General features: G+C 39.0%; 1 protein-coding gene across 2 annotated transcripts in view; it reads right to left on the minus strand.

Annotated features, from left to right (window-relative positions):
- Nucleotides 1-2,627: 2,627 nt before the first annotated feature.
- The window catches only part of dlgap1 (discs, large (Drosophila) homolog-associated protein 1), a 129,697-nt gene continuing 108,802 nt past the window's right edge, over nt 2,628-23,522 (minus strand). Inside the window, exons 7-12 of one of the 2 annotated variants that reach the window (XM_015390269.1) lie at nt 12,866-13,239; nt 12,711-12,790; nt 8,369-8,787; nt 7,246-7,337; nt 5,417-5,569; nt 2,628-4,952 (exon numbers count right to left, since the gene is read on the minus strand). In XM_015390269.1, coding sequence (XP_015245755.1) covers nt 4,737-4,952; nt 5,417-5,569; nt 7,246-7,337; nt 8,369-8,787; nt 12,711-12,790; nt 12,866-13,239 — 1,334 coding nt within the window. In that variant the 3' untranslated portion in view covers nt 2,628-4,736. Of the gene's footprint in view, nt 5,234-5,416; nt 5,570-7,245; nt 7,338-8,368; nt 8,788-12,710; nt 12,791-12,865; nt 13,240-23,522 lie in introns of both variants that reach the window. The other variant, XM_015390270.1, reaches the window with a different exon arrangement.

The raw sequence follows: 23,522 nt of genomic DNA on the forward strand, positions 1-23,522 counted from the left end.
ATATCTTACAGCTATTACAACCATAATTTAAATGAAGTTTGGGCAACATTAAAGGGCAATGCTAAAGGCATAGCATTGCTCTGAAGAAATGTTGGTTTTATTTATTTGTAGGTGGAATATAAAGTTAATACAACATTAAATAATAAATAATCAAATAATGAAAAGGTACTGATACAGAGCTAGAAAGCCCCAACAGGCAAACAGAGTGGCTTTTCCAGAAAGCAGATCTTGGCTTCAAACAGAATTGCAGAAGCCAGTTATGCTGCTCTCTTTACCTCTAAAGAGTAACTCACCCCAAAATAATTTTTTTGGCAGATACATTGTATAAGGCTGGCCTAGGGTTGCTATGCAAGTGTTAGTACTACAGTTGCTACAACCTTTAGATTAATCTGTTACTTAATGCTTTAATTAGGGGTGTCATTATCGGTCGGTATTAATATCGGTCGAATATTAGCTAAAAAAAATATCGGATTATTTCAACCAGCATCCAAAATTTCCAATACTTTCATGCTGAGCTTTCATGTTAGAAACACTCTGCCTCCTTTTAAAGTTTCTGTATCCAAATGGTTAATATCACATGGTTCAATTGTTGTTATACAGATTTTTGTTGCCTTTTGTTCTTCGTTTTTGTAACATCACTTGATCAAACATTTTCTGAAATTCTTTGATGTAAAATAAGTAAGCACGTATGATTCATGCTAATTTTGTATTGGGTCAATTCACATAGCTGTAGTATCAGTATGGTATCAGAAATGAAAAAAGTACATCTCTTGCTTTCATTAGCGGTACATGTTATCATCGTAGCATTTAAATGAAACTTAATGCTCCGTCAAACTTCTCTCAGAATTTAGACTCCTAGGAACTTTCACTTCTCTTAATCTTTAACAGTCTTGGAAATATTAACTTCATACCAATGTTTAAAATAACAAACAGGCATAAAAAGCCAACATAAATGGAGTTTTGACCAACACTATTTTTGAGAAGAGTGCTAATATGACTGTTTTCAGATGGTCAATGACAGGGGATGAGCTGCAAAGGCCCATTGCTAAAATAGATTCCTGTTAAATAAAAATTCATCAAAGTTGTGAAAAGGCAAAAACAAAAGAAACGGTACAGCAAATGTGCACAAGAACAAAAGTGTACATTTAAGATGACTGAGGAGAAAAGCCTGTGAAAATATTTTATGACAATGTTGTCGATGTGCTTTACTTGTCAGAAGACCTGCTGGATCTAATCGCCATAAATAAAAAGAAAAAAACTGATGATGATGACATAAATCATCCTATTCTTAAAGCAATTTGGATATCTTTGAAACATAAGCCGAGAAAAAGGCTGTCCAACTCAAAGACATGCAAGATTGCCTCAGAATTTCCTGCAAAAGATCCTCTGGCCAATTATAAACATATTGTGATATATAAGGATAATGTTTTAGAAGTCACAGGACTTGATATCAAAAGGAATCATTTTATATTAGTTTCATGTTTTGCTCCAATTTGCTGAAAATCTAAAGATCGGGCTTCCATTAGCTGTAAGTTATAATCATGACAATGACCAGCAATAAAAAACTTAGCGTATCACTGTATGTGTAATGAATCTTTAAGTTTCACTTCTTATACAGAATTAATGAAATAAGTGAAGTTTTTAAGGATGTTTAAATTCATTGAGATCCAGATGCTTCAAAAGTTCAACATTCTGGTTTCGGTCTCCCTGTTACTTCAACATGGCTATACTGATATGTTTTAATAATATACATAGATAGAATATCTTTTACTAGACATTTAATGCAAACACAACTTTAAAAGTAAAAAAAACAAAACAAAACAAAGGGCTTGATTTAACCAATGTGCCGTCCATCAGCTAAAGGAAATACAAATTGGATGTAGGAGTACATAATGTACATACCGGTAATAAAATTTAAGGTAGCTGTTCAATAAGGTAAAAAAGCAGAATAAACAGGATCCCTGCTTATTCAATGGCACAAACATTGTCAGATCAATACTAAAAACTAAATTAAATTTGACTTTCTGCTATTCTATAATCTAAAATAAATAAAATGACAATAGGCCAGATCAGGATTGTCTCCACATTCAAGCAGCTAATAGAAATGCCTTATTATACTTGGAGAATGTTGGGTCAACTTTTTCAAACAGAGAAATTATTCATAATGTGTCGGAACGACTTTTACATTTATGGGGGATAATCCTGATGAGGAGGCTTATATACAATAAGAAATTGAACTTTGGGTCATATAGAGCTGCATTTCAAAACAATTAGAACAGCATAGAACGTGTTTATTTCAGTAGTTCAATACAGTGATATAATTTAATCATTTATTTTTAAGTTTTTAATTATTGGCAGTTGGCTAATAAAAATGATTTAAAACAGCAAATAAAAAACGACCTGCACTCTCCACTTAAAAAAAAATGTACATGCACTACCCCTGTACCCGCTCCTGAGAGGGAACACCTATTAAATGCGTGCAAGAGCGTGCACAAGCCCATTTCTCCTCGTGCGCGCTCTGTTTAAAAGTTGCTTCTTTGCTTCACTCATACAAGCTTATTTTCCAAAAGAAGATTTGCAATTTTTCCACTATGTCAGACTCACCACAAGTAAGTGAAAATGGGGACGAGCAGGCAGGACGGCCTTACGTAAACATATCACCAGAATGATTGACAATTAGGAGGACCACCTATTTTGATGATCCAGCGGGAAATAGAACATCCTCCACTATACCTTTAATAAACAATTACCCTGCACTATTTTATTCACTCCTTGTGCAACTTAAATAATAGAAAATTACCAAAATTAACCGCTTGAAATATAACAATCTGTGTAATGATTCTGTACAAACTTAAGTCAATTACTGTGATAAACCGACCGTTCCATGATATTCTAATTTATTGAAATATATTTCAACACTCATATGAAGTCAGACACACACTCTAACCTCATTCACTCACACACGTGTACTCAACATGCCTCTTCCCCTGAGACTGCTGTTGTGCTCAACTATTGTAGTAGAAATTAAGGCTGATTACACAAACAGAAAAAAAAAAAAAAACGAAAAGGTGGCTTTCATGCAAAAAAAAGCCAATAAATAAAATCCAAACACAGTATAAGGGCCGTGTTGTTAGTGCATATTAATACTGATAACAACAATATTCACAATGTCAATAAACAGTGACCGTCCAATTCATAAATCAAACATAAATACAAAATATTAGAAATAGAAACTTTCTGTATGACTTTTCCCAATTGCTTCATTTGGAGGCAGAGATGGACACACAGTGAGGGGAAATGGTACCGGTCCACTTCTCTAGATTGAACACTACCAAGAAACGTCTCTTGGCTAGAAATGACGTTTAAGAAAAATATAGTACAACTACAGTATATTTTACCAAATATCAGTATTTTAGCTTTGTTTGATTCACAACACCTGTTTAGGAACAAACTTATAAAAAAAAAAAAAAAGCATCGACATGAGAGTCATGTTATGGTATACTTGTTTCCTTTTTACAGACATGTTTTTCTGAGTTTAAAATGCGAAAGGACTGGTTTGGGTTTGTAGATGCTGCTACCATGACAGTGAGGACCCTTTAGGCTCTAGAAAAATAGGAAGCACTTTTGAGATCTAGATGAAAGCACAAGCCTTTTATGACACTTATGCACACATAATTACATTTGCAGTTCTTTCAAAATAAGGACCACAGTTCCAACCTCTCGACCTAAAATGTCTTTTATTTTCTCCCAATGACACTTAAAGTGTCATCTGATTTTGTCAAACACACCATTTTTCAAAAGTATTCACATGCCTTGAACTTTTTTTTTCACCCATGTCACATTGCAACCACAAACCTCTAGTTTTATATGATAATATGCTGAGTGGAACAGGATACACTGTTTTCCAAATATTTTACACTTAGAAATATAAAAAGTGTGGTGTGCTTTTGCATTTATCTCTAATTACACGGATACCTGATCACTGTTCTGTAGGCCTCAGATGTATAATAGCTCTGGAGGACAGGCAGAGTTCCACATCTTAGGTTGGAAAATCTTTTTAAAGGACATCTATTAGTTGTGCCCTACGAAATGAGAAAAAACTACACTTTATGGCTCCGAAAATCCTTAAAGGAAATTCGTTAAAAAAAATTTAAGCTGTGTATCTTTTTACCTTCAGTTTACTTTATGTGGTAGAACACACCTTTCCACAACGTAACAGGGTAGTGGCTGCATCATGCTGTGGAGTTGCAAATCACTTTGAATACAAAGCGAAACATAGTGGTAGCAGCAGCATTTCCTTTTATGAAAAAAGCTTTACTTTGGGGTGGAGCATAACAATTAACTAGTGAAACCTTTTGATTTTGTGATCCTAATGTGACAAGTTAAAAAAAAAAAAAGTTGAGGCAGGTGCAACTCAGTCATGTAGTATTAGGCCAATTAATAGAAGAGGCTTCTCTTAGACAAACCTTTATGGGTGATGAACAGGATTGCTACATCAAAGCTGGGAAAAGGGAAATGAGGGCGATGGGAGATATATAAATAATTCAATAAATAGTGTCAATGTACATGCCCTGTTTAGACAACTTCCATGGCGAGTGAGCCCACAGTGATCTGGAAAACTCGGCAGAAAAGGTGAGTATAGCAAGTTATTCCCCTACCCTTCCCATTTAGTGCTACTACAGTGTTTATGAGACAGTGTAGATTATTAGACGTGTAGGCGTACGCATCCATGCGTCTCAGAGTCTGGTCTGAGCTTCGGGAATATAGATCTCGATGCTGTCTGCGCTCTCCGTCGCTGAGCTCTGCCGCACTGATGCAGCACGTTTGGCAGCAAGCAGGCGTTTGCGAGCCTCCAGGCGCTGGCGCTCAGAGCTCTCCAGCGAGTGGTCCCTTGCCAGAGGTGGGTGGCCCTTCAGGGGCTTCTTTGGCACAGGGGGGGGAATCCTTCTCTCCTGGATAAGAATGACAAATAGTCTTACAGCTGGTATTCCTCAGGGGCAGATTGAAGCTAAAACAGCAGGACAACTGCAAGTTTGCATGAAGGTTATACAAAGTACTTGGCGTAATAATATGAGAGCATGCAATCTCTGATAAGGTTATGGTTCACAGTGGTAGCCATTTGCGTGGGGTAAGAGAGCACGATGGTGGCCGTTGCATGAGGTAAAAAGACCATTGGAGATGGACAGGCTCCAACGGTGCATGGCAGGTAGAGTAGCTTCTCAAAAGCAGCTCACTGTCAACAACAAAATAGAGCAAAACACACAAGACAAGCAGCGGTGTCAGGCAGGCAACATGTATATGCATGCTACAACAAAGCCAACATGACAGCAGAAAACATGCAAGGTTACCGAAGCATTCCAAATTCATATTAGGGCTAAGCGTATAAGATTCGTTTTGGGACTTTATGTGTACGCACCTGAATTTCTGGGGGGGTTAGAGGTTTCCAGTTGTTAGCTTTGAGCTGGTGGAGTTCGTCAAACTTCAGGCTAATGTTCTCGATGGACAGCTGGAGCATGTCCCAGAAGCCCGCCAGATCCTGCGAGACGGGCCGTGGATGTGCATTTGGGTTCTGGCATGTACACATGAACACAAGCATGCAGATTAATATGTTTATATGCATGATTACTCACAGCTGTGGAAATCTACATTTCCTCTGACAGGTTATTTGGTATGTGAATACGAAAGCTTTAAGCGGAGACTTAGCATTATACTGTAATTAGTGAAGACTCAGCTTGTTTTTAATATATGCGTTGACTACAGCCCTCATTTTTTTCTTAAAATTTGGATCATGAAAGTATTTAGAATGTTTTACTTTTCCTTTATTACATTTTTTCTATGTATTTTGCATGGTAAACTAACACAGTGTAACACTTAAGCAAAAAAAATGTGATTGATGCAGACAGTTCTTACAAATAAACAATAAGTGTGGCATACATTTGAATTCAGATCATTGGGTTTAGTACTTTCTATTTGTTTGAGATTATTATTTCACCAAAATAACAATTACAGAAATAAATGGATCGGGCAATTCTAGCACATGAAAATGCGTATAAACTATTACCATGTAGGTCTGGCTGCATGTTTAATACTGCTGTAAGGTAGTCTACAGTGTTTTGTCACCTCTCAAAAGTTTTCCTCCAAGACAACACTGTATTGGTTACTGTGCATCTCCCCATCAAATGGCCAGCTTCTACATACCAGCTTCAAGAAGCATTCCCACTGCATGATGCTGCCACCACCCTGCTCCACACTAGGGATGTTCTGTTCAGGCTGACATGCAGATTTTACAAAATCTGCATGTCAGCTTACATAGCATTTTGCATGTAGGCCAAAAAGCTCACGTTTTGGTCTCATTTTAACAAGTTGCCTTTTTCCAAATGTTTGCTACATGGCTTGTTATCAATATTTCTAAAGGATTCTTTTCAAGGAAAGAATTTTTCCACAATGACGTCAGGATAAGTAAAATGCAAAACTAGGTTTTCAAATTCATATTATCTCATCTGTGGATTCATGTAGATTTTCTGGAGTTGTCATGTTCTTATTCTATTCTATCCTATGCTAATCTATTGTATGACTCAGCCTTAAAACCAAACAAATCTAGGGTTACAACCTAATATGTAACCTGGTAAAGACCTCTAGTCTTTTTGGAGGTCTTTGCTCAAACAAACCTTGGAGGGTCCCAAACAGAACAGAATGCCTCATACAGGAAATGACACACAGGTGAATTACTTTACGTTAACTGTTTCATTCAGGGGGATCAGGGCGACAGGAGCTCAGTAGAATGTAAATACAACTTTTCAGATTTATATTAGTGAAGATTTCCTTAAAACAAGTTTTCATTATTTCACTTCACAGCTATGTTGATCTTTGAGACATAGCGTTATGTATATGTTTGTAAAGGAGCATATTCGAATCAAATAATATGATATTGTGCAGGACTAATAAAAAAACAAACCTTTGTGTATCACAGTCTCCTAGTTTCTTTTCAATGGCTAGCTTTCTTGTTATGTAAGACAAAGAACTAAAGGGTATGGCATTAAGACTCATAGATCCATCTTTATCAGGCTAACGGCTAAACTCAGTCAGATCTTTTCGATATGTGATAGATGGAACTGATGGGATGTCTACACTGTATGCATAGTTAATGACTGCTAGTTTGGCCTGTCAGCATGATTTGTGCAGGATGATGTCAGTGTAGATGGGGGGGGGGGGCGGGGGGGATGAAGAGGATGAGGTGACACATACCAGATTCTCCTCACACAGCTCCCGGAACTGCTGAAACCTCTGGGACATCAGCAGCTGGGCACTCCCCACTGCACTGCGGATCTTCCCTAGGACTGCAGAAGGCACAGAGGCACATGCATGCACACACACACAGAGACACACACACACATACCAGACACATGCACACTCAATTCACAATGCAATTACTCACAGAGCTGCATACTGCAGGCATGCTGCACCACTCACAGGAGGGAGGTTCATTGGCAATGTAACAAAAGAATTGAAGCTTTACAGGATACAACCTATTCTGGATCAGACAATATCCACCTGAATTACATATGCTTAAACATTTTGCATGCTATTTAACTTGCAAAATAAAATGCCTCATTTAGTGTCCTGAAATGTTACTATAACCAAGATCTGTTACAAAACCTAATCATGTAAACATAAATAACTGTGGTTCTGGGGCTGACATTTGAGATGATAAATAATATACATCAATGCAAGAATTTTTCTCCAGAAGAAAACAGCTGCTTGTGGAATCAGAACCTGAGAAGGAGAGAGATGTGTCGGCACTGAGTCTTCTGCGCTTTCAGAAAGTGTGTGTGTGTCTGGTAGCGTGGGATCTGGGAAAACATAACCTTGAACACCCTCCCTGTTCTCTGAGCTCTGTGAAAGAATCCCTCGCCTTGAACCAAAAACACTAGCAGCATAAGCAATGACATTTTTAGAGAGGCATGAAATCAGCTGCACAGCAAAGGACAGGTATAAATACGAGGGCTTCCTGCCCAGGACTTGTTTGCTCACACTAGTATAACTGTGCACTCAGTAGCTTCTCAGGATTTTCTTTAAGATCAAATAGTTGCTTTGGAACAGAACTGAGGGAAGTCTGTTTGGATGGAAGATCATTATACAGACTAGAGGACACATCTGGGGCTGGGGCCGGCAGTGGTCTATTGATAAGTATGCACGGTATGTCTGCAGAGGCCAGAGGGCCTGAGACAGGAACAAGCAGCTATTGTGGTCCAATATCATGAATACCGGCATCCTCCAAATCTAGTAGTGTTACAATGATGGGAAACCAAATCTAATACTTATATACAGGTTTCTTCATAAGACATTTACATCAAATGACCCAACTTACCATCATCAGACAGCTCGTTCTCCACCTCATCCTGCTCCATCTGTCTGCACCAGCCCTCCATGCGTTGCGTTTCAGCTTGCAGCAACTTCAGGAACCAGCGGCCATCACGAGGGCACACAGAACGGCTCACCGCCTCCAGATTTTCCACTGCCACCGGTTCAGGCACGCTGTCCATCCAGGGGTCCGGGGGAGGTAGGATGGATGGATCAAAGCCCACCTCACCATATTCATCTGCAGCACAGGCATGGTAGTGGTTCCCAGAGCCCTGGATGCTGACAGTGGAGGTGGCAGCGTCATGAGAATGCTGGCGCGGCATGGTGGCAAAATGCCGCAATGGGAGGTCAGGGGCGTCAGAGGGGTCGTCGAGGTCTGCCTGGACGGCTGTGGTCACGCTGTTGGATCGAGTCATTCTGCGGTGACTAGAAACAGATAAGGGGACAGCAATCAAATTTAAAATCATACACTGATTTGCAACAGTATTGTTATCTAATACTGGAGTGTCATACAATTATATTGGGACCACACAAATCATTTGTATTATTATATCGTTTTTTTTGGTGCCAGACTATCACAAAGCAGAAGATCTTTCTAAATGGAAAAAAAGGTAAATAGTATTGGATAAATCTTTTTAATGAAAACCCTTTAGCAGGACAGACAAACATATTTTTTGTCCAAAAAGCAAAGCAATACATGTTAACACACCATCACAATGGAAAGCATGGTTGTGGAGATGTCACATTACTATTATTATTTTATTTTTTTGTACAAGGAATTTTGCGCTTCCTATTTGGAATTCTTGACCATCAGGCAGCATTGGACATCTTCCTGAGCACCTTCACACATTTTAATGCTGTTGTTTTTTTTTTACACTGAATCACAAAGAAGTAGATATTTGAAGTTGTAACTTAGAATGTGAAAGAGTTAAAGGAGTGTTAATACTTTGGAAAGCACTGAATTGTTTCTCATTTTTAAGCAGCTGCTAGCTCATTAACACAGTTCCTGGGGGGGCTATGGAGAGTAAAATATTGAAATCATGATCACAGTGATCTCTGATGATAGTGATGAATGGCTTTTGTAATGCAGAACTTCTTTGTGTGTGGGTGTGTGTGTGTAGAGGGGGGTGTTTTGTCACCTGTCTCATTCAGGAGCAATAGAGTGTGCTAACATCTGTCACACCGTAAAGACTGCTGCAGAGCTGACATGCACACAGACTCACTGAAGGCTTAGAAATACCCTCATTCACACAGATGGGAGACTGCAGTCTAATGTTTGGCTCACAGGAGTTGTGCCACTGCCTGCCAGGTTTTTTTTAAGTTATCAGTGAATATAAAGCCACACACAGACACTATTCAACAGTCAAGCAATGAATAATACGCTGGAAGGATGCAGGCGTTTGCACCGCACTGCTGCAAAAAACCTATGAGTGTTTTAATAGCCAAGCCTGCACAATTTACGCTAAACCAAACCTGACTGCAACCCTAAAATACAAAAACCTAAGTTTGACCTGCCTATAAGACTGACAACCATTCATCATACCACCGGATGCACACTTCTCCTCCAGAGGTATTCGTCTTTAATTCCTCCCTTATCCATCCCTCCTGTTCTGTTACCATGAACAAGACCAGGGAGGGGGATTGGCACCAGCAGGATCAAACGTGAGTTTGTTTGCACTCCATGTGTGCATAAAGGCAGCCCCGTAGTGTGTAAGTATGTGTGAAGAGCAGTTAAAGAGTAACTCCAGCGGGCAGGTGTTCACTTCTAATGACTTTAGCTGAATTTCTACAACTCCTTGCAGGGGATGAGAAAGGCAAGACAAAACCCAACCCAGACAGGTAGGTGCATTGATTAAGTGGAGACCAGAAACAAGAGAAAGGAGGGCTTTTAAAAAGAGAGACAATCATTGAAAACAACTTGTAAAATTTTGGTTCAAATAAGTATTTCTATTAGAACCTATCTCAGATTTTAGGAACCTTGTAAATACATCTAATGGTGGAAAACAATTTGCTGCAAAATAAATTTTTTTCATATTCAACCCTTATTCATGCAGGATATTTTCATTGATCTTAAACAACAGGCTCTAACAGGAGCTGCAAAAGGCACAAGACTGGGAGGTTTATCTTCCACTGTTTCTCTTAACCTAAACATACAACCAAATACATTTTCATTTTACTTGTAATGTGACAAAAAGAAGAAATAGTTTAAATGGCATAAATACTTTATAGCGACACTGAAAAAAAAACAGTGAGAATTTGTTTTAGGAAGAAGAACCTGAGAAAAAAAAAGAAATCATAGTCTTCAAGTAAAATTAGTAAACCTAAGGCACTAAATACAGAACATCAAGAAAGTAATAGCTAAAATAATTATGTTTTCCATTCTCTTCTCCGCTTAACTTAAGCCTCTTTCCCACTGAAATTAGACGGTTGACTAGGATTTTTCCCACATGGGTTGACCCGCTAACAATAAGCATTTGACTGTCTTTTGTGAAAAAAGCTGGGTATAACCCCCCCGGCAAGATGTATGGCCTTTGACCCCCCACCGCTGCATATCTTTTGATGGCATCACACTTGGTTAGCATTGATGATGTCACCAGTGCGACAGAAATCAGGAAAGTAAACAATGAAGAGAAACATGTGAGGAAGCCAGCAAGTAGTAAGTGTGTTTTATCGTTTTGTTCTTTTGTCCCTCTGAATTTCTCTCAACAGTGCTGCGCCATATTTATTAAATACAAGCAAGCAGAGTTGTGTCGACTTGTATGGTCAGACACGACTGCCACAGTGTCTTTATATCCGTAAGTTGTGTCGATGGTATGTGAAATAGCAGGTAAACGTGGGTCTGATGTTTCAACTGCATGTGGATGGGAGCAGAGCCGTTTGAAGGTCAACATGGGTAAGTGAGTTGCTCCCACCAACACTTAAAGCCGATTGTTCATGAGTTTAAACGTTTTTTAAGCCAATGGGAAAAAGGTATTAGTCAGATAACAAGGAAAGGGTTTTGAAGCCTAGTTGTCTGCCAGAAGGACTTGATATGACTGTGTCACCATAAGGCTGAGTCACCATAGGACTGAGTCACCATAAGGCTCAGATTAAAAAGCCATCTGACACCAAAAAGTCCAAACCTTTTCCTGAAAGCTTAAGACACTGGAATGCAAATTTAACAAGAAAAGGGTTTTGAAGCCTAGTTGTCTGCCAGGAGGACTTGACATGACTGTGTCACCATAGGGCTCAGATTAAAAAGCCATCTTTCAGAAGTCTAAACCTTTTCCTGAAAGCTTAAGACACTGGAATGCAAATTTTATTTGATGGCTAAATGTTTCTTAAAACAGGCAAAGTAGATGATGAAAGCTGAATCCTTTATTTCCAGATATTTGGAATAAATAAAATGTCCTCTGGCTTAGTCAGATACAGCTTGTTTACATTTCTTACTGGAGATAGCAAGGGCAGTCATAACCAACAGATGCTCATAAACCTCCAAAAGCAAGGAAGTAGACTTATTTAAGTGGCTAAACAATTAATATTCACCATGAATAAATAGTTCAAGAAACTAAACATTAACCATGAAAGAAAAGGCAGACATAATGTCCCAGGCAGCCAAGGAAGACTCAAAGGTGTCTGCATGAGTTAATATTTGGCTTGGCGACTCATGGAAATCCGAGCTTGGCTGATCAGTTGAGACCTCCTCTTTGAGGAAATCCCCTTACATTCTCTGACTATTCAAGTGTGCATTTAGAAAAAGTGCTGGACTCAGCCCTCCTGGGCATCTTTGATTAAAGTCAATCTCCTTGAAATATAGAAACAAACAGCAACATCACCGACAAGTTGAAAACTTGTACTGGCTACTGAACAGAAGTTCCCTGTATTAACAGGGGGAATAAAAGTAGACCAAAGGAATTTATACTAAAATAACATTCAAGCTGGGCCTTTTCTCCTAAAACTGGCGCAAAAAGAGAACCTCTGTGTCTCTCTGAGACAAACAAATCCAATAAAACACGCATGCTCTGCTGTCTCCTCGGTCCTAAACATACACAAACAGAGACATCTCAAAGTTCTATGAATCACAATGTGTTGAGCAACAGATGGCTGTCAAATTTCTTTCCCTCCACCTTCTCAACTCCCCCCCACATCCTCTGGCCCAGCTGTCGCTTGGGGCCCCTGGATGAGGGGACTCTGACGCCAACCTCCCTTAAACTGGGGACAGCTGCTGAGTTTTCAGTGGGAGAGGAGGGGTTTGGGGGTCAGGAGCTTGCAAACCACACCACCAACCCTGTATGTCTACACAAGCCCAATGCTCTAGTGTATACTTCCCTTTAGACTGATCGGGTTTCTCCCTTTGTGTGCCCACTCACCATCGGTCATCCTCCACCTGAATTCCTATTGACTGGAATTTAGACTGCTCATCTGTTGGCCCTCCTTCCTCTGGGTCCACCTAATGGGAGAGAAGAATCTGTCAGAACTGTGGGCGGGTTTTCAGTCCAAGCATAAAAAATGGTTTTCTTCAAACCTGAATCCCGATGGAGAGGCACTTTCTAAGCGCTTCTCTCTGTGCCTTGCTTTCAGCCGTGACAGAGGTGGTGGCCGTGGCAGTGATGGTGATGGTGCTGTTAGTGACGTGCTGGCTGACCGGGCCATGCACCTGAGCATTGGCTGCCTCAATGGCCGCCGTCAGGGCTTTCATGCTGTCAATGCTCTCAGTGGAGTTGGAGAGTCCTTGCTGGGAGCTGATGCCCGCTCTCTGGCTAGGGCCTCCGTCCATGTAAGCATCTTGGGCTGACTCAGTGCTGCTCTGTGCGGTTATGGAGATGAACGGTTTGGATGGGGTCATTCTTGGCGGAACTGGCGGAGGAGTCTTTTTGTATGTGGTGATACATGATGACACTGCAGAAAAAGTACCAAAAAAAAACATAAATAAATGTGTACCTGCAGTAAATACAACTTCATTCATGCAACAGCTTGAAGTGTTTTGCCTGTTGGTATTTGATAATTTAGGTGTTGACAATGCAAAAGCTTTTCCACAAAATTAGCCTTTTATTTAAATATTCTTAATCACTCACTTAATATTTCTAAAATCATGATCAATTTGAGAACATTTATTGAGACTGGAAAAAAATAAAATTAAGAACAAACATCAAACCATTTTAAAAGTTGGAACAGAAATAAGGAAAAGAAAAGAAAATGTCTGTTATTTGTGCCTTAATTTTCATAGGTTAAGAAATGGTAACAAGGGCTTTTGATATCAATATATGAACCTTTTAAACTTACAATTTACCAACACTTTCATTAGCACTCCATTTCTTTTCATTTATACCACTCTTCCTAAGCATCTGCTTCTTATGCAACAAGATAAGGGCAGAGGGCTAACCGGTGCATTGGGGATTTACAGATTAGGCTTTTTGTAGTTGGTAATGATTTCTTCTGTAGACTTTCTATTTTTGAATCCAAAAAAAAAGAAAAAAAAAAACATTGGAAAATTCAACTGATTCATGAAACAAAGTCCAAAACTATTGAGTTCCGTAAAATTAGAACAATATGCACCAAATGTGTTTATAAATTAGAAATAAAAAGACTTCTTCCTTTTGGTTTGCTTAGAACTGATCAGAGCCAATAACGGAAAAACAAGCCACCTGATTGGTCAATCACCTATCCATCCCAGGTACTGGCATAAAGGACAGTGAAAGAACTCTCATTTGGCCAAACATCTTTCAGCTTCTTTTCCCCCACATTCTATAGTCAATCAACACACACCTTTGGCTGAAATACTGGAGTCAAATGATTGGTGGAATTAGGGCCAACTTTGGCAAATCGAAGACTCATCTTGTAATAGGATTAACATGTCAGCTTCTTGGACCCACTGATCTATACGATTAGGCTTTTACACGCCGAGAGTCTTTAAAACTATTTGGTAATACAGACAAAATGTTTGCCTGCTCACCTGTTTTTCTGTTGCTAGCACAAATAATTACAAAAGAGGTTAATTGACGCCATGGAAATGCACAACAGATCTCTATTCTACCTGAATGAATGTTAAAAAAAGACATAATGAGAGCTGTCTTTTATAACACGCTCATTCTTTCTGTCAGCATTCCCTCCTTCTCATGTTACAACTACAGGTCCTGTACAGACAATGGAGACTCTCACACATCCTGACTCAGAAGCCTCTCTATATTCCAGCAGACAGAGAAAAACCCCCCAAAAACAAAATGGCCATCTCCTAACAACGTTATGACACAGAATCTCCTTTTCTGGATGGTACTGTCATCCAAACTAGGTTGCACGCTCTACATGTTCTACGGGAAAAGTAGGTCAGCGGGTTTCCTGGCTCTCTTCTAATCCCTGCAAAAGCCAAACATCCTACCCCGGTGAGATTGTGGCTCTGCGTGCAGCAGACAACCTGTTGACAACCACACCCAGCCCTAGAACCAGAGTCCAAAAACAATTAGAGCTCGGGATCTTGTTCGCTTTGTGTCCTGACATACTGGAGGTGAACAGAGGGGTGACTTCATGTTGATTTTGATTTGCCTGAGTCATCCGCCGCCTTCTGCCACAGCAGGGATTGGATCATCCCAGACAAGGTTTCAGTCAGGTTTTGACAAGCTGGAAATACATGTCAGATGAGCTTTACTGTAATGAGATCATGGTTGCTCATGTGATGGTCTTTAAAGGACATAGCGGACATAAAAAACAAGGTTTGTACTTCAACATATGAATCCAACATGACCAAAACCAATTAGGGGTAAAATAAAGTAAGTAAGCATGTCTTCAAATGTTTAACCCCTACAGCAACAAACAGTGTCAGGGGACATTTCTGGATTTTAAAGTAACACCAAATGTGGCACATAGTTGTGAAGTAGAAGGAAGGAAGGAAGAAAAGTTTTTTTTTGCACACAGAAATGGAATTTTATTTTGATCACTCTGGTTCAATAGTCTTTTTGGGCATGTTTCAACCTGCTTTTCCCATCCAAAGGCTGAAATCCCTGCTTACTAATGCTGTTTATACTGATCTTGAATTACGCACAAATGAAATCTACTTAACAGATGTTTCCTCTGGGGTGTGAATCGTTTTATTTTGGGGTATCAGTGTGTGAGGTAGGAAAGTAGATTCTGAGATGTAAAAAATCTGGAAAACAATGCATCATTTTCCTTTGACTTCCTAAACATGTCCTTCTTTGTGCCATTCAAAAACACAGAGGTTTCTGCTTGTAACGTGGAATAAATCTGATAAAGTAGTAGTAATACTTTAACGGGCCTTTGGGAACATAATTGTTAAGAATTAAGGGGAAAAAAGGCATTCAGATGCACTGAGGGGCGGGTGAGGTCCTCCCCCTAACAACCAAGTGGTTCAAAGGATAAAATGTCAGCTGCTTTCAGACAGTCTATCCCCTGAAGTAATCTAAAAGTCACACAAGGGTGTGTGATGGGGTGTGTGTGAGTGTTTGTGCACTTCTCCCTGGCCATCTGAGGAGTTAAAGAGGGTTTTCATCTGCTCAATACAGCATTCTATGAAATTGGAGCTGGCAAGTAGCATCCCACCTTGCTGTCAGGGCCAGAGCCAGGGACTCCAGAGAATGACAAGCGGCTTCGAATGCCAGGGCAGGTTAAATAAACACCCAGGAGTCTGGACTAGCCCACTCACACATGAGCGAAGGTGCAGGTCTGCAGAGAAACACTTTGAATACAGACACAAGCCCGCTTAATGTTTCTGCCTTTCAACATCACGATGGGGGTGGGAGTGCAGACTTCCTGTCCGTGACATGCTCTCCATCCATCAGAGGCCATTGTCAACAATGTGCTGGTCTGTGCAAAGGACTACGTTGGAGTTAAGGTAAATTCTACTGAAGAAGACATGTGGTTACCATTTTTTTTTTGGGGGGGGGTTCTTACCATTTCTGGTAAGAAATGGTAAGAAAACAGTTTGATCCATTTGAAGAGGTGAATTCATTGGGAGAGCTGCACTGCCTCAGACCTCACACATGCAAAGACAGCCAAGGACAGGAGTGAATCAGGAATGCAACACAGGATTCCATCAAATCCTTTCACAATGATTAAGGAAAGCTCTCCTCACCTAATAATGTCAAAGATTAACAAGGAGACATATTATCTTGCATGCAATGGAAAGGGACAACTCTCTCACTTAACAGAAATGGACTTGAGGAATTTTCCCCTCCATCCCAACAAACAGCTCTGCCTTACAGAGGTAGCTGCAGCCTGCTGTGACTATTGTTATCCCAAAAGAGTAGAGGAGTTTGTGAATGACAAACTTGCCAAAGCCCTCTCTTTTTGAGGAATGCTTCAAAAGTCTCATGCCGACAGTCTGGTGTGAAGGGCAGCTCTTTTTTTTTTTTTTTTTTTTGGCAGAGCACTCTCCCCTCCCTTGGCTTTGATAATATCAAAGAAAGCCTTCTTCCCTCCCCCGAGACAAAGCAGCCTCCATTCATTTTTTCCAGCCCCAGCACAAAAACGGTACTTGCCATCCCAGACTCCGGCTCTATATTTGACTCTGCAGATGACTACATCCCACACTGTGTGTCTGCATAGGTGTGCACTGCTTCCTTTGTTTTAATCACGGTGCTCAGATTGAAAGCAGACAGCTGCTTTGTAACCTCCAATCTGGGGATCTGTGATAGGCCACTTCAAAGAGCAGATGGTTTGGTTTAAGAGGGCTGGCTGACTTGGAGGAGCAAGCGAGCTCCCCCATGCGGAGGCCAAGGGGAAATCCACTGCCCTCCGAAAACAAATACAATGATAAAGAAATGGGGGTGGATGGTGGAGGAGTGACGGCTGAGCCCAGCTGCACTTTGTTTGGGGGTGAAGGTTGGACGAGTGGGGTGGGTCTAAAAGAGAGGGAAAGACTGAGATTGAAAAAAAAAAAAAAAAAGGAGGGATGAGGTTCTGTCTCCTCTCTTGGTTTATTTTTATGCTTTCTTTCTTTCTGTCTGTCACACTGAAGCAGACTCCCGCTGTGAACCAGCTGGAGCCCTTTGTGATAGTGTCACCATGGTGAAACACAGCAACACGAAGCTTGCCAGTCAGCCTGGTGTTGTACCAGCAGCAAGCAGAGGAGAGCTTCTGTTGGCCATTTGGAGTGCCAACCAACAAGAAAACACAGCAGGAATGCTGGCTTGGTAGTGAGGATAACACTGGAAGTTTTTAAGCAGACGACAGGAAACACCGGCAGGTTTCAAGCCTTGAAGTGTCTGCTTTGTGGAAATAACTCAAACTCTACCAACCAGTTTGTCTTGAAATATAGTCAATAAAAAAGGTTGTCCTTCTGTTTCTGGGTCAGCTTTACAGAATAACTACCATGTTAAATAGGTTCACAATGTGCAACGTTACACCATTTCTGTGAATGGAAGGGCAACAAACGCCACATGACAGGCACGATTTTGGCCTTAACACCCTAACTGGGATAAATGTGTAAAGAAACTTTCAAAATAAAATAAATAAACCCTTTACTTTAGTAGTTACTTCATTTTTCATATATTTTCTGTTCCATTTTCTGGGGGTTTATTAGTTTATGTAACTATTGTTCCTACTGACTATAAATAAGGTCAATGTTCATATGATTAATGAAGATCAAAACAGCTGCCTTATTTGAATGGCCCGTTATTCTGTCTGCTTAGTGTGTAGTAGTAGTAGGGCTGCAACTGATGAATATTTTGCAAATCAATCAATTAGTCAATTATTTTTCAGATTAACCTATTAATATTCGGATAGCCAAAAGTTTATCAAAGAAGAATTTTTTACAAAATTAAACCAGGTGACATTAAAATGTTTCCACTTGAGGAGATCTGGATTTAGCATATTAACCGGGGAAAGATTTTTAAAATCTTAAACGCAAAATATTTATATATTTTTTTTCCCAATTTTGGTATAATTACTGCTCTAAGTGGGTTGCTCTGTCAGCTAAAGACATGTTTTAGAGTCTCTATACTCCAGTTAGTGATTAATTGATTAGTAAATTAGTTGATGATCATTTCAATAATCGATTAATCCAATTAATTGTTTCAGCCCTATTTAGTAGTATAGAAAATAATTTTTTTTTTTTTTTTTTTTTTAGCAGCCATTTGTATATACATCGGAGAAACAGGAAGGTGTAAATTACAATTTGACAATTCCTGAACTTTCTAATTAAAATCATTGAGCAAATTGGAGAAAAAAAAATCAACTACATTTAATTAAATATTGTTATGGAAACCCTTCAAAATCTAAGAAATTGTAAACTATTATTTTGACTACATTAATTTATAAAACATATTCCTAAACAATCCAACTTCAGCATTTTAATAACCTTTTCATGCAATAAAAAGTTTAAAATAACTGGAACCATCTGAAACGAGGCTGGGAAAGAATATCCTGAATTTATTTGGCAGGAGTATAGTTCATCAAAAAAAAAAGAATGCACCAATTATAACAGATGAGCTTTTTAGTCACAGCAAATTTTGAAAAAAATACCGTAACTTGACGTGAGAAAATATTTTCTGCCATCCCGACTCCAACACTTATCCAAATTACCTGAATCGCATGCTCTCCTGTCTTCTACAGTTAAAAATTGTGGGTTAGCAAACCTTAACATATTTGTTATGTTATATTAACACACCCAATGAACAGCGGGGAAGGAATATCAAATGAAAAAGTTCCTGAACATTGTTATTATAAAAACAAAAGTATGTTTGCCGCAATTGTAAATGTGACATTTTTTCTCCCTATTCAATAAGTGTACACAATTTAAGGGATGAATTCTTCTAACCTTTCTTAGGGTCAGGTTATGCTTCTGCGTTATGATTTTACATAAAAGGGAATGTATTTTTTTGACCTCAGCGGCTCAAAAAAAGCCCCTCTGAATGCTATATACAATAACCCCTTTAAAAAGCAGCTACTGACAGCTCTCTAAGCCACCTGAAAGTTCCCCTGAAAGCTTCATGTCAGTCTGCGACTCTCAGCCCTCTGAGGTCAGAGGTCACAGTAAAGGGTTTCTGCTCTCCAGATGCCAGGAATCTCAGACACAATAGCTCCTGTGTGTGCCTGTGTGCATGTGTGAGCCTTTTAAAGGAGTATACTTAGGATGTGTGAATGCTGCCGAAGGAGGAAGTTGTTAATATCCTGCATTAACTTTTACCTTTCAGTAGGGTTTCTTTTCTCTTTTTTTTTTTTTGTTGTTGCTTTTCTTGAGATAAACTTTGCCTTGCATATCAGTGCAAAGTTTTGGTATCCTCTAACTGGCAGTGATATCAACAAAGCTGAGCTGCCCTTTCTGACACAAACCTGTGTCAACAGTGAGCAAATGCTCCGCCAAGCTATTCAGTCTCTAAGATAAGACTGTGTTTACAACTGTCGGCTGCCACTAAATATGGCAGCCAACTGTTTGGTGTTAAGCAACAGATTCACTTCACTTAACCTACTTTTCTGTGACCCAAGTTCAAATTGAAAGCCTGGTTACCTGCATGCTTCTGTAATGGCTTTGAGACTCCCTGCACCCACAGAGCACTGTGACAGGAGAGATTCATGTTACAATATTTCATGGACTGTTTTTATCTTGACCTTAGAACGTCTATATTTGATTGTTTATAGCTTTGTGTAAATATGCCATAAGCCGCTGTTCAATGTTTTAATAAATTAGCAGACATTTACTGCTATTAAATCTAACAATGCTTAGATCATCAGTAAAAAAATGTTCATCATTTGCTTTAACTTTTGGAGTAAATAATCTAAAACCTAATTGCTGATGAGCTCTTGAGACTTTACCCTCGTGAAGAAAAGCAAAGTGTCTACTAACAGAACATGGAAGGAATCCCTACTGGAAACTGATAATATTCCTAAAGGCAAAACATGTGCTTCATCATAAGTTTATGTACTTTAAGTTTGTCCCCCCCTGCTATCATAAAAATTTAAAGATACATACAAAATAACCCTTCAACTTGTTACTGTATTTTATTAATTGTTAGCTTTAGAATGATACCGCCAAAGAATCTCATGGTAAATTTTTCCTCTCCCTCGTTCAACAATGTAAATGATGCCCTTTTAAAGCTTGGTCTCGCAAAGTTTTCCAAACATTGCTTATGCTGAGTGTTGGCTAGAGCAGTGCGGTTGTGCCCTGAGAAAGTTGCAAGTCCCTGGTTCGATCCCTACAGCGTGCACTCTGGGTCCCTGAGCAAGACCCTTAAGTCCACACTGCTCCCCGGGCGCCACACAATGGCAGCCCACTCCTCCCAAAGGGGATGGGTTAAAATACAGATGGTTAATTTCCCCTTTGTGGGAAAATAAAGGGATTTAAATTTATTTATTTCTAAATTAATTCTTAAAGGGACATATTACTGGTAACTTATTAAAGATAATTAACATGGCTACAATTTACAAGTTGAATATCTTTATGGCTGTATTCCTCTATTTTTCATTTCAGAATGTCTTTTTTTTTTTCATAATGTCAGAGTTTACTAACTTAGCCTGATGCAATTTTTACCTATAATTTAACAAAAAACACACAGTGCTTTTACGATTTTTATGAGGTGACTTTCTCCAGTGTGAGATTAAAAAAGTTTAATTATATTATAAGTTTTGTGTTAATTTTAACATCAGTGCTGGCATTCAGCATAAATACAGGCTAACATTTATTATTTACGAAGCAGGTCCTGTATTGGTGTGGATGAAACTCATCTTTCAGCGCCTGGTGTTTTGTTGTACTGCCTTTTAATTGTGTCTGCAGCGCCCCTGGCTGGGTGTTTTAGAGCATGATTTCTTAAAAGTCTCAAAACCTAAGAGTTTTTCAAATGTATATATCAATATCAAGATTGTATTGGCTGCCTCATGTGACCCATTCTATATATATTTTCTTGAAAATTCCACATCATTCTTCTAATCCTCTCCAGCTAGCCCTCACCTCATGAAGCAGTGTTCACACACTAGACCTGTCCTGTCACAGCTCTAGGCCACTTCCCATTGTTCAGCATTCTTCCTTGGCAACAGCTTTAAACTGACTAGCCTATAACTACATGAAGAGACACATCAGTCCTCTTTTTTTGTTCAAAAGACCTGCCTGCAGGGGACAGACATAGAAAGAGAAAGAAAGAAAAAAAGAGAGCATAGTCATTCAGTTAAAGGGGAGAGCCGATAAATGAGTAAAAGGCAGAGACAAAAAGAGGACAGGACAAAGGAGTTAGTTTGCCATGCCGTTTCCTTCAGTTCCTGTACATTCCAGCGGCCTTGTGGGGCATAAACTTGAGGATTAGCCAAAACACTAAAGCTAACACACCCACACATCTCATGCATGCTTTCACTGCTCTCATTTCCCAAAGCATTGCTCACCGACTGACTGATACTTTAAGAGCATGGCTGTCTCACAGCGCTGAAAGACGCATCAGATGTGTCGGCAGAAATTCCAGTGGCAACTGTAATGAGTCCGGCATAGCTGAGGGCAAAATCATAAGGCTGAAAGAAATCAGTCAGTCATTAAACAAAACTGGGTTTGTGATTAAGACTAAAATAGTCTGAGAATGTGTAATTTGTCACAAGCGAGTTTAGATGGAAACATTTTAACTGTATAATGCAAAACAGATAGAGTCAACTAGAAAAGGGAAAATAACCCTAAGAGATAAAACATTTATGTCTAAGTAGCAAACACAGCTGCGTGACAGTACATCACTGTCCATTAGGAGGGCAATGAAATCTCACAAGGTTAAAACATTACTATATTTCTCATTAAAGTGAAGTCTTTCACTGAGAACTGTAAAACGCACAAAGGTATTAAATCCAATTCTAATTTCAAGTGTTCTCTGATTTCTGGACTGATCCTAGTGGTCCGCAAGTACATTGCAAGGGGTACATGAAAATATATTATTTCTTATGTAGTAAAATAACATAGGGCTGGGATCTGTTTTGTTTTGTGAGGACCCAATTGAAAAATAAAAAAAGCTTTTATCAACCAAAAAGTTTTTCTTACATGTTTGAGTTCATCTTCAGTTTGGACTCATCAAAAAACAAGCAGAGCAACAGACTGGATGTAGGGATCAGCGTGGGATCAGCTGTTTTCACACCGATCTATTGGAGCTCATCAAAGCAGCTCAGTTGTCTTGATGAAAACAAAGTGAAACTAATTAAGTCAGTCTTATAATTTTTGGTCTGTATTATATTCCCGATTCATCAAGTTTATATGATTAAAAGGGAGTTACTCAGAGGAGCCCCAGTTTTATAAAAACAGGTTTATAGTATGATTTTATTTTGTATTTATTTTGATTCCTTACTAACTTCCTAGCAACATATTTATGTTGTTTTTTTAATTTGAAAAGGAAAGCATAAAATGCCTAAGAATTAAATGCTCAAATTAAAAGATTAAGTAAAATACATAGATAGTTAGTTACTACTTATTATAGATAATAAAAATATTCAGTCCTATAAAAGGCATTAAACTCCAATGGCAGCCGAGACAAATTATCTTCTGTAACTCTCCGTTCAGCCTCTTACAGAGAAAATATTCTTTATTTCAGTTATTGTACGTTACTATTTTTGATAATTATCAATACTTTTTGCTGAGAGGGTTACTCATGGTAAGACAAAATGACCAAAGGGGTACATAAGTCAAAGAACAGTTGGGAAACACTGCTCTAAACTGTAAGTTTAGACTGTTTTTTGACTTATGTACCCCTTTGGTCGTTTTGTCTTACCATGAGTACCACTTACTGTTACCATAGCTAGTTTTCTCCCCAGTAGGCCTACTAGCACAGTAGTTCCTCATCCATATAACGCTGTTCTTCAATTGTCTTTTCTTATCTAACATCTGCATACAGTATATCCAAGGAAGAAGGAAAGAAAGAAACCCTTGTTAGAATTAAGAAAAGAATACTGATGTTAGGCTGCATGAAAATGGTCTATACCATTCATAGAGAAAGAAATAAGATTGTAATAAGTAGTAAAGGGTTTCTTGTTTCTGCTGTTTTTGTAGCGCATGTAAACACATCGGATCCGATACAGCGGTTATTTGGCTTTAAAAGCATATTGGGCTTTTAAAGACGCTTATTATTACTGTTGTAATGAGATATAAGCCGTTATCTAAAGCTGATATGTTTTAAGTTGACAGCTAGTCTGTTCAACGCTTTTATTTCAAAGTAAAAAAAAAATATTTGCCTTTTGTTGAGCGACCCAGTTAGAGCAGTAATTATTTAAATTGTAAA

The sequence above is a fragment of the Cyprinodon variegatus genome, unplaced genomic scaffold (genome assembly GCF_000732505.1).
Source record: "Cyprinodon variegatus isolate N-32 unplaced genomic scaffold, C_variegatus-1.0 Scaffold491, whole genome shotgun sequence".
In the NCBI taxonomy this organism is placed as follows: Eukaryota; Metazoa; Chordata; class Actinopteri; order Cyprinodontiformes; family Cyprinodontidae; genus Cyprinodon; species Cyprinodon variegatus.